The following is a 14,106-nucleotide window of genomic DNA, read 5'->3' on the forward strand; positions in this document are numbered from 1 at the left end:
ACCCTACCAGTCTACTGCAAAGTCTCTTTTAAAGCGATCACACCAAACAGCCGCGCCATAAGAAGAGATACAGTGGATCCCATCCACGGCCCGGCCAATTAGCAAAATTTTGGTCAAGAGTCATATTTTTTTCCTCTGAATAAAAACTGTTTTACTACAGAAAACCTCTAATTTTCGCTAAGTCAGTAATAATTTCTAAACATGTGATAATAAAAGTAAAATGTCCAGCATAAATGTACCACTTTAAAAAAGACGACTCCAATTCCGTCTGCTCATGGATCATCTTACGTTATCATTCATTGGTGGCGAGTACCTATACATTTTATATTTTAAAATGTGTTTAACAAGTGTGTGAGGCCAGATGAAGAGAGAAGGGGAGGGTTCTAGAGCTGAATCTAGCCTAACACTTGCAACAGTCCCACCAATTGCAGATGTCTAGCCAGCATGAGCATATGGAGGAGGAGCGAGCCGTGTGTCGAAGGTAGCCATTTTTCATTACTTGTGGATTTACGCCATTAGCTGGTGGTCCTGGATCGTAACCCCAGCAAAAAGCGGGGCTCTACTGCACACCAATAAGCCACCTTTGCAAACAGAATCCAGAAAAAGTGGGATATTCTGCAACTGTGTGTGCTTTTACACAATTACACTGCAACATGCATATGACAATTAAATGCACACTATCAGGTGAGACGTATAAAATACTTGACTGCTGGGAGTCAAATGTGTCAAAATCCAAATGTGAGACTTCCCTTTTACACAGGCACCCTCCCGCCTCTGTTACAGTTCTTGCTAGGTTTTATTTTTCCGGCAAAGGTGGCTTACTACGAGATCTTCTGTTATGGCTCTGGTGTAGCTATTTTGTGGGATCTTCGTGTTAAATAGGTAACTTTGTCCCAGCATTCTGTGTCAGGCAAAAAAAAATCACAAAGGCTTGTATCAAGGCTGTGATTATGAAACACGAGCATGGGGTTGCCTAGCAACAATACAGAGGTGCAGCAAGGTTAATATTTGGAAGGCTGGCATTATTTCATCAAAATGAAAAGCCAGGAGGCACACAAGGGCTATGACCAAAGAAACCAGAAATAGAAGAGGAGACACCAGGTACATTTGCTGCAAGAGATTTCACACATTTCGCCTCACACCAGACTGGCCAATAAGAGGCCAGAAAGCAGTGAGTGGACAGCTGAAAAAAATGCTAGCCCTGGAAGAACAAATTTGCCCCCTTAAAGGGAAATTAAATTGAAATGTTGCATTTTTAACAAACGACATAGGCAATGGTTCTCAATCGGTTTGGCTGCGGGACCCATCATCACACTTCAATGACAAGTGGTAAACCAAATTGCAGAAATGTTTCAACTCAAACTACTCATATATCTTATATTTTAAGGGACTCTTTTTGATGCTGTTCTCCTTATGGGGCACTCTTCTCTAGCAGATTTCTGCAACTGTGCATCCACACTTGATGTCCTTCCTCTCCCACTCAAACTTCGCCCAGAAACGCGGCATGCCCCTCGTGGCGGTGTAGCAAACGAATAGCGCAGACAAGAACGTGAGGTGCATTCACAGACATTTTTTCCCCAGGCAATGACCCGCCACCCACTGTAAACGTCTCAGTGACCCACTTTTGGGTCCCGACCCAGCAGTTGAGAAACTCTGTGAATAGGCAGACATATACACAAATAGCATGCTATGGAAATACATTAGGGTAAGATGAGTTACGGTTCTGCGCCCAAAGGCATGCCCCCAGCAGTTATGAAGAGCAGGGAACCTCAGCAATGCTAAGCAAGCAAAGTGACCCATCTCTAGCAGCAAGGCCCAAATACCATATTAACCTCTGCCAAGTGTGAAAGCAAGAGGTATTGCTCATTTTATGAGTTTATGAGCACCAAACTTAAGATCATCTCCCTGACTTGTTTGCTCCACTTTTGAGAGAAGAGGTGCTCAAAACCATCGCTTTTGAAGTTCCGATGTTCCATGACGACATGAAGGAAAAGCAGTGTTTCTCATATGTTAATTTATTTGTGGCGCCCACCCCGGATAAATTTGGACTGCCACAAACAGATCTGGCACTAACACATTATAATGGAACTGTGAATATAGCTTGTCGTTGCACAGGACATGGCATCGTAACTCTGCTTCTTAACACACCACTACAGTGGTTTAGTGGGTTAATCAGGTTTGTTGAGCCTAAGGCCAGGCTTTCCTCTACTACAAAAGGTGGGTCTCTTTTAAAGTGGCCAGATCACCATGGTAACTTAGCCTTAGCTCATGACTAGGTTATGTCCAAGCTATAAAAGTGCTGCTTTTTCACTGTGGAAGCCATTCCGAGATGGTGTCATTTATTGAGAAGCCGGTGGACCTGGGAGCAAGAATAATTTGGGCAGCACTACGATGGGAGCGGCTTCGTCAAGATTTCACTGATCCACTAGAAATTCTCTGCGAGCAATACAGATTTTCAGCCGAGGGAATATGCTACATTTGCTCACTTTTGTCAGGAACAAGGAGTGTCAGGAGCAAAATGCAATGTTAATTTGGCCAATGTTAGCAGTGGTATGTTGCAGCAGTCCTTGTGCGAGCATGCAGTGCGTTGGTCTTCTATATTACAATACAGTCAAACTTGTCTATAGCGGCCACTAGAGGGAGTCTGCAAAAGTGGCCGCTATAGACAGGTGGCCTCTATAGACAGGTTGGCGTCCAGTTTGAATGTTGACCAGTAGAGGAAAAAAAAGAAAAGAAAAAGGGAAAATAATAATGATAATAATGTTGACCAGCAGAGGGCATTGCGGACTGCGGATAAAAGCACGACTAGGCTTGTTATTATCATGGTTCATGGTTTTAATCCTGAACATGCATGAGTCAAACAGTAGCACATCACATAGTACAATTCACAATTTTACATGTCCAAAAAGGAGTAGGAAAAAGCAAAGCTTATTTAATCCTACCTCTCATCAGTTTCACATCAGTTGCAATACATTTATTCACCTCTTGTTCTTCCAAGTGTACTTTGTAGGTCTACATGACAATGTAGTGCAATCATAGCCAAGGTTTTTACTTACTAAAAGGAAGCTAGAGGCTTAATAATAACTGATAGAATATGTCCACAACCCACAGAACAAAGCTGTGCTAGTAATGTCTTACGCTTGTTTTTAATATTTTACTTTTTATACGGCAGAGTGTCATTACAGCTTTAGTTCATCAGGAAGTGACGGGAAGTGACGGTGGGCGTCCCGAGCAGGAGAGCTAGGCTCAGTGCTAGCTGTGAGTTTCGAGAGAGTTGGGAAGTGTGTTTATGTTGGCGTGGATGTAAAGTCCTGCAGTGTTCTCCGCTGTTAATAAAGCCATTAAAGTGCATCGGCGACGCGAGTCTCTCCTTCCCCACAACAAGCGGCATTACAGTATTGACCAGTCCGCACCAGGAAATAAACGGTGTCATTTCTTACAGGCATTGGCTAGACAGCTCTGTAGTGGGGCTTGTTTAACCTTTGCCTTGTGGGCAAGCAGGAAGGAGAGACGATGCTGAGAGATGTGTGTGTGTTCTGAGCTGCTGTCTGGTGGCCGCGTTCAATAAATAAAGTTAGCAGAAGCAACAGGAGAAGTTTCCTTCTTTGCTTCGGAGCTGTATAACACTGACAAGTTAACAGACTAGTAGCGAACGGAAAAGAAGACGGCTTTTTTTGTGTCGAATACAGAAGATGAGGACTTGGATGGATTTATGGATGAGGATTGATCAAAAATAACGTGAGTACATTCTAAAATACTTCAATTAAGTACAACCGAACTCAGTTTTGCTCCCGCTGCCGCATGTACGCGTGCGTATGTTTTTTTTTTTTTTATTGTAGTGTCGCTGGGAGCACGTCCTGTTCCCAGCCTACTTTGCTGTAATGTTTTGGTGCAAATGCTCTTAAAGTTACATGTTTGACCAGGAAATAGCAAGCTCAAAAGAAGACGGCTTTTTTATGTGGAACAACTGACAGTTTGTGTGGATCATGTGAATGATTGTGACTGAGCTAGGACTCAGTAATTAAAGTCTACACACGACGGCTTCATTGATTGAAAAACGAAACTTTTTCATGCATGAAGCTTCTACTTGAGTTGGTAATTTGGCCGCTATATGCAGTCAGATATTGACCAAGGGAGACAAAATGGGTGGCCGCTGGCCGCGTTGGACAGGTGACTGCTATACACAGGGTCTATAACATGTAAATTTGCTGCGGGGGATTTTTCAGTGGCTGCCAAAGGCAGGTGGCCGTTCTATAAAGGTGGCCGCTAAGACAGATTTGACTGTATTTAGATAGATCGATACTTTATTCCTCTCCAAGAGAAGCTGGAGGAATTAGCGCTCTGAGGCATCAATCAACTGGAACAAAACACAAGTGCTCACCACGAGGTTCAGCATGTGACACAAGCATTCTATAATCCAGATCAGTCAAATATGAAAACAATATAACCATCATTCAAAAATGAAACAAAACAGTTGTTGCTCCAGTTTGTTAACTTTTTTTATGTAAAAGGGTTAATATATAAAAGTTGCATTATGTTGACCTTTCAGAAATGAAAACACAAAGGGTATAGTATAATAATTAACTAACGCATTTACACAAGGACGTTTTAATGCATTTTGCTGATCTGGTGAACTTACAAACAGCTAAAATTATAACCTACTATGCAAAAATGTAATACAATTACTGTATATTCTCAACAAGAGAGCAGATATATGACCTTGGGGAAAGCTCAAACACACAAACATGGGAACAAAGCTAAAAGCCTTTAGCATATCAGTATGTGGAATCAAATTATGGAATGGATTGAGAGAAGACCTCAAACAATGTACTACAATGAGTGACTTCAAAAAACAGTACAAGAAGTTGATGTCTACAAAGTACAAGAAGTGTCCTGAACCACTGTGTACATACAATGCTACAGTATGCCCAACCGCTCTTGCACTACTCACTCGCATTACCTTGTCTGTGAGTACGTTGTCTGTAATCACTCATCATCCAACTATGTTTCTGCCAACTATTAACCCTTTCATCAGTTGTTATTATATATTTATTATTATTTATTATGACTGTTTATTTACAGTGATTCTAAACCTTGACTCCTGCCTCATTTTCCTATATAATTAACATTGGCAAAGAGTACATTTGGAATACAGGAAGTGAACAAATGTATTGTGATTAATATGGAACAGAGAAATAAGCTTAAATAAGCTTTGCTTCTTCCTACTTCTTTTTGGACATGTGGAACTGTGAATTGTACTATGTGATGCATTCCAATGTAACTTGTATGCTTGTTCAAAGTAAATTACACCATTACCATTACATGGTCAGCAATTTTCTGCCAGCTGTCCTCCCTCGCTCTATTGGCGGCGACAGTGTTGCTTTTGGCAGTGATAATCTTTTTAAACTCCAATAACGCTCCATAATAATTACTTGCTCCTCTTATGTAAAATGCACCGGCCAGGATCACTGAATTTTTGCACAGACGTAGAATAATATGATGTCAAACGCCTCCTTTTATGGGAACGCATACAGAGCACAAAGCTGAGAACCGGACTTGACATATTAACCACCATCGTGGTCGCGTTTAATTCTGTTTGAGGAATTTAGGTTTTGCTCAGCTGCATCATGAGCACAAACTCTGTGTATGTTGAGCCACTTTCACAGTACAGGCCTCTGGTCTGCCAGGGACTAAGAAGACCTTTCAGTGATGCCAACTTGCCAACATTGACGCTATATTTAGCAATTATTCAGACCACTCTAAATTTATTTTTTCAAAAAAGAAACAAACGGTCTTCTGGTCTGATTGGACACTTTTGGAGACAAACATGAAAGCATGTATTGCTACATTGTATTCTCAACAAGAAAAATCCCCTATGGGCTCCGTCTTGCTTGTGACATAAAAAAAACACACAAAAAGAAGCGACAGAAGGTTTCTAAACATATATGTTTTCCATTTCGTGTTATTTGTTCACTGCATCCATAAAATTTCTATGTACATGTGTCATGAACAATTATGCAAATTAGACAATGACCCTCAACCCCTCCAACCAACAGCCACAGATTGCAGACCAGTGGGAAACACCGCAAACCCTCCTTCCTCCTGGACATGATACTGCCGCCTCTGACCCACCACTAGATGCTGTAGATAGGACCAGCCTGTGTATACACCCACCACTTCATGGAGGACAGCTTTGTAGAAAATAAGCCTGAAGCTCTGCCAATACTGGCGACCAGTCCAGGGTGTACCCCGCCTCTCGCCCGAAGTCAGCTGGTATAGGCTCCGGCACACTTGCGACACTAGTGAGGATAGGCGGCATAGAAAATGGATGGATGGATGGATGGATGGATGGCTCTGCCAATAATCCGTCAGCTGCAGACGTGGGAGCCGTATGTGTTATTTCTTCTACAGTGAATATGCTAACCTAGCATGATGCTGCTGTTTGAAAGCGACTGTAACGTTAGCACTGTAGCTCAAATTTGTGTCCTTCTGTCCCACTCTTTGATGTTACATTGTTGTATAAGGTATATCTATTAAACTGGACAAGAGCAGAGGCTTGGGAAAACACATCTCATGAGCACAAAAGCTACAAACACAAGATAGGAGTACAGAAAACAGAATCATATCTGAAGCTGATTCAGTTTATAGGATAAGAGAGAGTCAAAAGGTTCTAAAACAGATGAGGCAGAGGAGTCAGGAGCCACCTCCACGACGGCATCCTCTCTATGGATTGTGGCGCTCCATCTGTTCAGTCCCACACCTGTAACAGTGTAAACTATGTGGATCGTCTTTACCTAGGAATTTACAGAACAACACAAGCTACCGCTGAGGCAAGGTTCAATTGGCAGACGACTTCGCAGCGCTGCAGAGAGTTGACGTCGTGTTGAGCAGACAGGATATGACTTCCTCAAGTACAGATGAAGCTCCATCCCAGCCGCCCAGCTCTCATCAGCGTGTTCTTCTGCGTTCCACTCAAACTTTAATTGGACATGCTCGACGAGTGAAGGGAACAAATTTCCACCGACACTTAACAACGGAGGGGGGACGGGAAGTGAGGCGATAACAGAGTCCTCGCGATTGCAGCCATCAATCACCTCTGATGGGAAGACTTCTTGTGCCTTTGTGGAAGAATGTGAAAACAATCTGATGACTTGTGCCATCTGCCACTGAGAGGGCCATTGTTTTAATCTACATGGTGCCACAGTGATTACTTTAATTCAAGAACCGATCGTCATGACAACAGATGAGTAGTTAATCTGCATTTTTGGGTACGCTGGGATGACACACAGTGTATATCAATACAAGAATACACCCATGTGCAAAGGTGAATGTTTGTGTGTCATTATAATCATTGTTCTTATTATAGACACCCTTCATTAGAATGACAAAACTGCATAGGAAACAAAAGCATAATAACGATCACACAATCGGATGGCTCCCACTTGAAGTGCCCTCGTAAATGGCCCCCAGTCCTCATTTTGTCACTGCATATCTCCTGGGGAAGCTTGTACAGGCAAAAGCTTATTCTGTTGTCATTCTGCAAACAACGTTATGGACAGGACCCCTTTCTCCCATCTGCAATGTTCCGTCAAGAACAACTAACACTTCTTCTACTCTTTCTGCTTTCCATTTGCAACATCACACATTCGAGCGGAGCCGCTGATCTGATGATGTGATTCACTCAATGAGGTTGTGGTGATTCAGAGGCTGCATGTCGGGCACGTCAGCAAGGCCAAGGGAGTCTTGATCTTAAAAAGACTTCAAGAGCACACGTGTGAGGCACTGCTGTAGGGCTTACAAAGGAAGCAGCAATTATAAAAAAAATTGACAGCTACAATAAGTGGTAGAGCTTTCCCTTTCCTTCCGTTTGGAACATGTATTTTTCTTTTAATTTGATACATTACATTAGTGGTTGGTGAATTTTAAACATTCACCTGCATCATGGCTGGGTGCTACTCCAAATCACGGAGTCTATCCCAGCTGACTTCGGGCGAGAGGTGGTACCGTATATCTTAGAATACAAACAAAAATAGAGTGGAAGTTACAAAGAAGAATAACCTAATAAGTCATCAACCATAATTTAAGAATGCTGCCTCTGTCCACCAGAGGAGCCCAGAGCCCAGAGCCCAGAGCCCAGAGCCCAGAGCCCAGAGCCCAGAGCCCAGAGCCCAGAGCCCAGAGCCCAGAGGGAGGCTGACATCATTGCAGCGCCCCTGCAGGAATAACCAATTAAATGCTTTGCTAGGACTCTTTCCAAGCTGCCCAGAACAATATAGCTACGTAATCCTGCAATACGTCAACATCAATAAACACAACAAAACAAGAGAAACAAACATAGACCTAGAGACAGCTCAGAATGTTACATTTTACCTAAAAAGTTGGCTGTGCAGTTCATAAAAGTGTTATGATGGCGACGCCCGAACCAGATTGTTTCAATAATAATTGATCCCATTGGGAAAATGTATTTAAAAAATAAAAACAGAGGTTGAGTTACTGTATTCACATGAGTTTGAACAATTAGCTGTACTTGTAAGAGCCGCCACCCCCCCCCCCACCTCAGTTTAATTTGCAGCAAATTGGGAATGTGGAGAGCCGGCTTGCAGCTAGATAGAACTTGTGACCTCTGTGTTGCACAAGAACACATTACGTTAACATGTTTTCGTTGATCTCAGCTAATGGGCTACAGCTGACAAGCAGACCTGGCTTTTGTTAAATAACCAAGCCATCATCATATCATTAGTGTGCCCATGTTTATACAACACTGATAAAAAAAATTAGGCCAATTTCCAAAACTGGAGGATTTACAGGATAACCTCCAAAGTTGAGCACCTCCAAAATAAGTTTAACCAAGCCGTTATGAAAAAACATGCCTCAAAGGTCAAACAAAACTTGGAGGTTCACACCATCGTCATGCATAACGTCAGAAAATGTTGTGTGACTTGAGCTCAGTATGCATCTGAAGGACAAATTCCGCTAGTGTGAGTTTTTGTGATGTCACCCCAGAAGAGTAAAATTGTTGGCAAAGAGGAAAAGTGTGACGATAACCACAGAAGAAGAAATGTAACATATTGGGACAGAAAATGTTTGGCTGCTCAGTACATTAACATGCAATTAAATGACATCCAAAATGATTTTGCAGAGCAGATCATTTTTTTCTTTAAATGAAAACAATTTGGAAGTAAACCAGCAGCAGAGATTATGTTCGACTATGGAGGTAATATAAAGACACCCTGACATTTTTGTGTGGTATAAAATCGCAAACCGTGCATTAAAATGATCTCACCTCGGACATGTGCAACTGACCCAGTCTTTGGCCGCCGCCAAAGGTGACGCCCCCTTTCCTGTGAGAGAGGGCAGCTCTGGTAGTGTCACTGGTAAGTCCTCCTTGGGGACAGCAACCGGACCACAGGACCCACAATGCACCACAGGAATGGGCGTGCCCCAGTAACGCTGTCTCGATATCAGCCAATCCCTGAGTTTTGGGCTTGTCAGGTGGCCACCCACCTTCAGCTCTCTGGCCTTCTGGGTAATGCAGTCAAAAGCCTGCTCCCTGGTGAGTCCTGAGAACTACAATGAAAGTAAAAACATACAGTAACTAATAAAACCCAGCGTTACATTTGACTGCGACTCTGTTGTTGCTTTCACCTGATCAGAGTTAATCAGAGTTTGTGTCCCATCTTCATGGCTTTTCAAAACACTGGTCCACCTTAAATTTAACGACTTGGCTACAGACAGATGCTCCTCACTGCAGTCCGGTGTACCTGGTAGACACAGGTACAGCATGAACATAACACCGAAGAAAACACTAACTACGCAAAGATACACAGCACAGTTCTCTTGAGAATGCCCGACAAGCCTCCCTGCGCTTAATGTTAGTCTTTGCTGTGACGCGACTAATTGTTAGCAATCCCTTAGAGTCCATCACCACTCACTTTGAAAAAACAAGCCACCGTTTCACAAATGGCTGCTTGGCATTGCTTAGTTTAACTAAGGTTGTATTACATAAGGGGGGAAATCTGTTGATCTTCATGCAACTTTTGAGTGTGCTTATACTGCTAATATATTCAAGAAATAAAATACAGTGTAGTATCACATTATGTAATAATGGTGCTTTATGTGATACATTTTATGTAATAACGCCATATTTTGTAAGAAAATTCTTGAGTGCATTTTGTAATCATTTGTTCCATATTGTAAAAGTTATTACCAAATGAAGATGCTGACCTTTTTTTTGCAATAAAATGGAACAATTTGGTGCATTTTGTAATAAGCCATTGAAATTGATGCCTTAATTAAGTTTATTAGAAAATGCAGCAAAATTGATTACAAAATGCGTTCAAGAATGTTATTACGAAATACGGCATTTATTACAAAATGTGGCGTTAATACATAATGAGGTTAAAATTGATGACGTTATTACATAATGCACCATTACTACATAATGTGGTTAGTTTGAGTTGATCCACCATTAAATACACACTTACCAACAACAGTGTCTAGATATCCATCAAATGCCTCTTTGTGAGATATAACAAGGGGAACCTCAAGGCCAGTGAACAGGTTGACTGCGGTCACCTCTGTCAGGGAGTCTACGGATCAAAACAAAGCATGCTGTGTTTCCTCTGATGGCTCATTAAAACTTTTATTCCCAAGATAATCTTGAGGGAATCCCAATTAACACATAGGTTTATACAATACAATACAGTACAATACATTATCATACAGTTAGTTGTTAAAATTATTATTATTATTATTATTAACAACGATTCCATACCTAAAGGATCTTGGTCATGTCTGGTATAATTTACAGCTTTTTACTCCAGTACAAATTTACAACACTGGACACAACTGCTGAGAAGGGGTATGGCAACAATAACAATTTTGGACATTTTTGTCTCATTGCAAAAAAGTAAAGAGTAGCCGTAGTATAGTGTAGTATAGATTTACTATCCACTGAAAATAGCAACACACAGCCATTATTGTCTAAATGGCCCAAGGACCAACATTTCATAATTGTATCTTGCCAACATTCAAGTATGGTGGTGGTACCGTCATGGTCTGGGGTTGTATGATTGCTGCTGGTACTACGGAGCTGCGGTTCATTGAGGGTAACATGAATTCTAACACCTATCGTGACATTCTGAAGTATAACATATTTTCATAGGACAATATGTACAATCCGAGCTGTACACTGCACTGACTACTGACAGTTACAGTATATCCAAGTATGTATGTGTATATGTATGTATGTATGTATGTATGTATATAAAAAGAATGAAATGCTTCACTATTTTTGTGTTGTTGTAAAATAGTATATTTTAAAATTCATAATTATTTTGTCATTTACCAAAGCTGTTCATTTAGTGGAGCTGTAGCAAGAACAGCATTAAGGAAAGAACATTAAGAGCATTAAGTGGTGGTCTAATAAATGTGTTAAGTACTGTATATCATTTGTTTAAAAGGACATTATTTGTTTTTAAATTGTTGAAACTGCAATTATTGAATGTAAATATTGTACAGTGTGTTGGGAATGTCTTGTCATGATTTTTGTGTTACACTGTCGCCTTGGCCAAAGCACTCTTGGAAAAGAGATTTTTAATCTCAATGGAGGTTTACCCGGTTAAACAAAGCAAAAAATACATATTTAAAAAATCTGAAAAAAATACATTATTTTTCAGCGAACTAGATGCAAGAGAAATTTTTTAGAAAAGTTAAAATACACATTTACGTAAATGAGCCAAAAACCTAAAAGTGAGCTCAGTTTAGATTGTTGCACACCTATGCCTGGCTGGAAGGTTTTCTCCAGCTCAAAGCGAACTGAGCTGCTCCCATGCAGGAGTCTGTGGGAGGGCAGGATGGCCAAGTACGCTGCACCAAACACGGCGTCTGGAGAGGAGCTGTAAGCCGACAAAATCTCCCCCGTCTCCTCCCCATTCACCTGATAGATGAGAGACAAAATCATTAGGGAACTTTGGCATCCATGTAAACAGTTGAACTGAGTAAATGAATACCTGATGTCTCTTCAGGCTGCAGGACAAGGGCAATATTTATAAATGTATAATATCGTGTACATTTTATTGTTTTTCCTAATGTTTCAATTGATAGTCCAAGTTTTGTTTGGAAAAGCACAAGGGAATTGTGTTGCACATGGTCAGGTGACAAAATGAAAAACAAAACTGCTTTTGTGTAAACAACTTGATTATACAATTATAGTGCTCAATATAATTCTCAAATTTTAAAAATGGTATGGTATGGTAGGGTATGGTTTATTTGTTTCGGCCATCCTTAACAAGTTATATTAAGAAACATCCCATTATTACAATTGCACAATTTAACATGTTCAAAAAGAAGTAGATGTAAAAATATGGTAGTAGAAGTATAATCCTACCTCTTTCTCCATATCTATTTATGATAATTAGTTCCCACTTACAGTATATATATATATATATATATATATATATATATATATATATATATATATATATATACATATATACACACACACACACACACACATACATATATATATATATATATACATACACACACACACACATACATATATATATATATATATACATACACACACACACACACACACACACACATATATATATATATATATATATATACACATACAAACACACACACATATATATATATATATATATTATAAATTAATATGAACTAACTTTAATAAATTATCTAAAAATATATAGTAGTTTACAAGGTGTCTTTTTAGTAATGTGTAATGATGCATACAAGTGCAACCGTATCAGTTTAAAGAGTATAAATTATATTATATTTAGTAAATGTAAGTTCCTTATTGGCTGAAGGGTAGAACTCATCATTCCAGCGTGTAGCCCCGTTTCCGATCTCTACTGAAAATGGCGGCACACTGCTTTCATCTTATCCACTTGTGTTTGTTCGTTTAAGAATTTTACCGTGAAGGAAAAAAGGAAAAGTGCTTTCAAGCTCTGGGTTCCCCTTCACTGCAAAAACAGCCCCACTTGAAAGAAGCCCAAATTATATTAAAATGAGACAACTTTTCTTATTTCAAACAAAAAATTCTGCCGGCGAGGGTAAGCAAAAGTTGCTTGGCTAGAATTCTTAGAGCTAGAATATTTTTCTTGTGACTTTTAAGAACGTAATGACTCCCAAAATAAGCACGTTTTTCTTAATCACATAGCTAGATTTAAGTAAAATGTTCTTATTACAAGGTAAGTAAACCAAATGTTCTTATATGAGTCCACACAGAGGTGTACCAACTTGGATTTGAACCCGGGTTGCCTGATTAGGGTGCCAACATGCTATCAACACAAAGCGTATTATATTTTTATTTAAAAAGAAAAAAGTGTGATTGTATCTAAAAGGTACTTAATTTAGGAAAACCTATTGTCAGAAATATTTTTTGGCATGATTTGCATGCAAATTCACCAGTTTTTAGAGTTATAAACTACATAAAAACTAAATAGTAACATTTTCTTGAATCAAGTTTCATAATTGTACACATTTACACAGATTTTATAACTAGATTTAATATCATAAATCTTGGCATGCTCTATGAAATTTGCTGCGTAGCCTTCACATTGGTCCGAAATCAGTAAATCTTTACGAAAATGGTGGCTTAAAATGGGCCTTATTTACTTTCTTGAAATTTCGTTTTTGCAGTGTCTCTTTTGAGATGGAAATAAAAAAGAAACAATGCACAATGACACTGAAGACACCACTGGAGACAAAAACACACTGCTCCTATCACAACCCACACATGTGAACGCATGCCATTACCATCATCTCTTTGGAAAACAAACTCCACCAATGGTGAGTCAAAACTCTTAATTTGGCGTTGTGCTTTTCTTTGTTTTATACTATACATGGGTAAATGACAATAGCATTAGATTACTATAAGATCTGCTAGCCAAATGTTTCATGTCGAAAAATACGATTATGAACACATGTCGCGACATGTCTCTGGACGATCTGAGTTAATTAGTATCTGACATGAAAAAAGTGCTAATGCCAAGCTTCAACCCCTATAGGGATAATTCAGTGAAGAGTTCCCATCACAACACATTTATGATGACATAATAACACAAGCTTCTATCC

General features: G+C 39.9%; 1 protein-coding gene across 3 annotated transcripts in view; it reads right to left on the reverse strand.

The window, feature by feature from the left end:
* lars2 (leucyl-tRNA synthetase 2, mitochondrial) overlaps positions 1-14,106 on the reverse strand; it is a 66,580-nt gene that overhangs the window by 29,765 nt on the left and 22,709 nt on the right. For all 3 annotated transcript variants that reach the window (XM_054782285.1, XM_054782287.1, XM_054782286.1), the window contains 4 exons: positions 11,779-11,938; positions 10,485-10,589; positions 9,646-9,761; positions 9,284-9,567 (listed from right to left, as the gene is read on the reverse strand). In XM_054782285.1, the coding sequence (XP_054638260.1) occupies positions 9,284-9,567; positions 9,646-9,761; positions 10,485-10,589; positions 11,779-11,938 (665 nt within the window). The remainder of the gene's footprint in view (positions 1-9,283; positions 9,568-9,645; positions 9,762-10,484; positions 10,590-11,778; positions 11,939-14,106) is intronic.

The sequence above is a fragment of the Dunckerocampus dactyliophorus genome, chromosome 7, assembly GCF_027744805.1.
Source record: "Dunckerocampus dactyliophorus isolate RoL2022-P2 chromosome 7, RoL_Ddac_1.1, whole genome shotgun sequence".
Lineage (NCBI taxonomy): Eukaryota > Metazoa > Chordata > Actinopteri > Syngnathiformes > Syngnathidae > Dunckerocampus > Dunckerocampus dactyliophorus.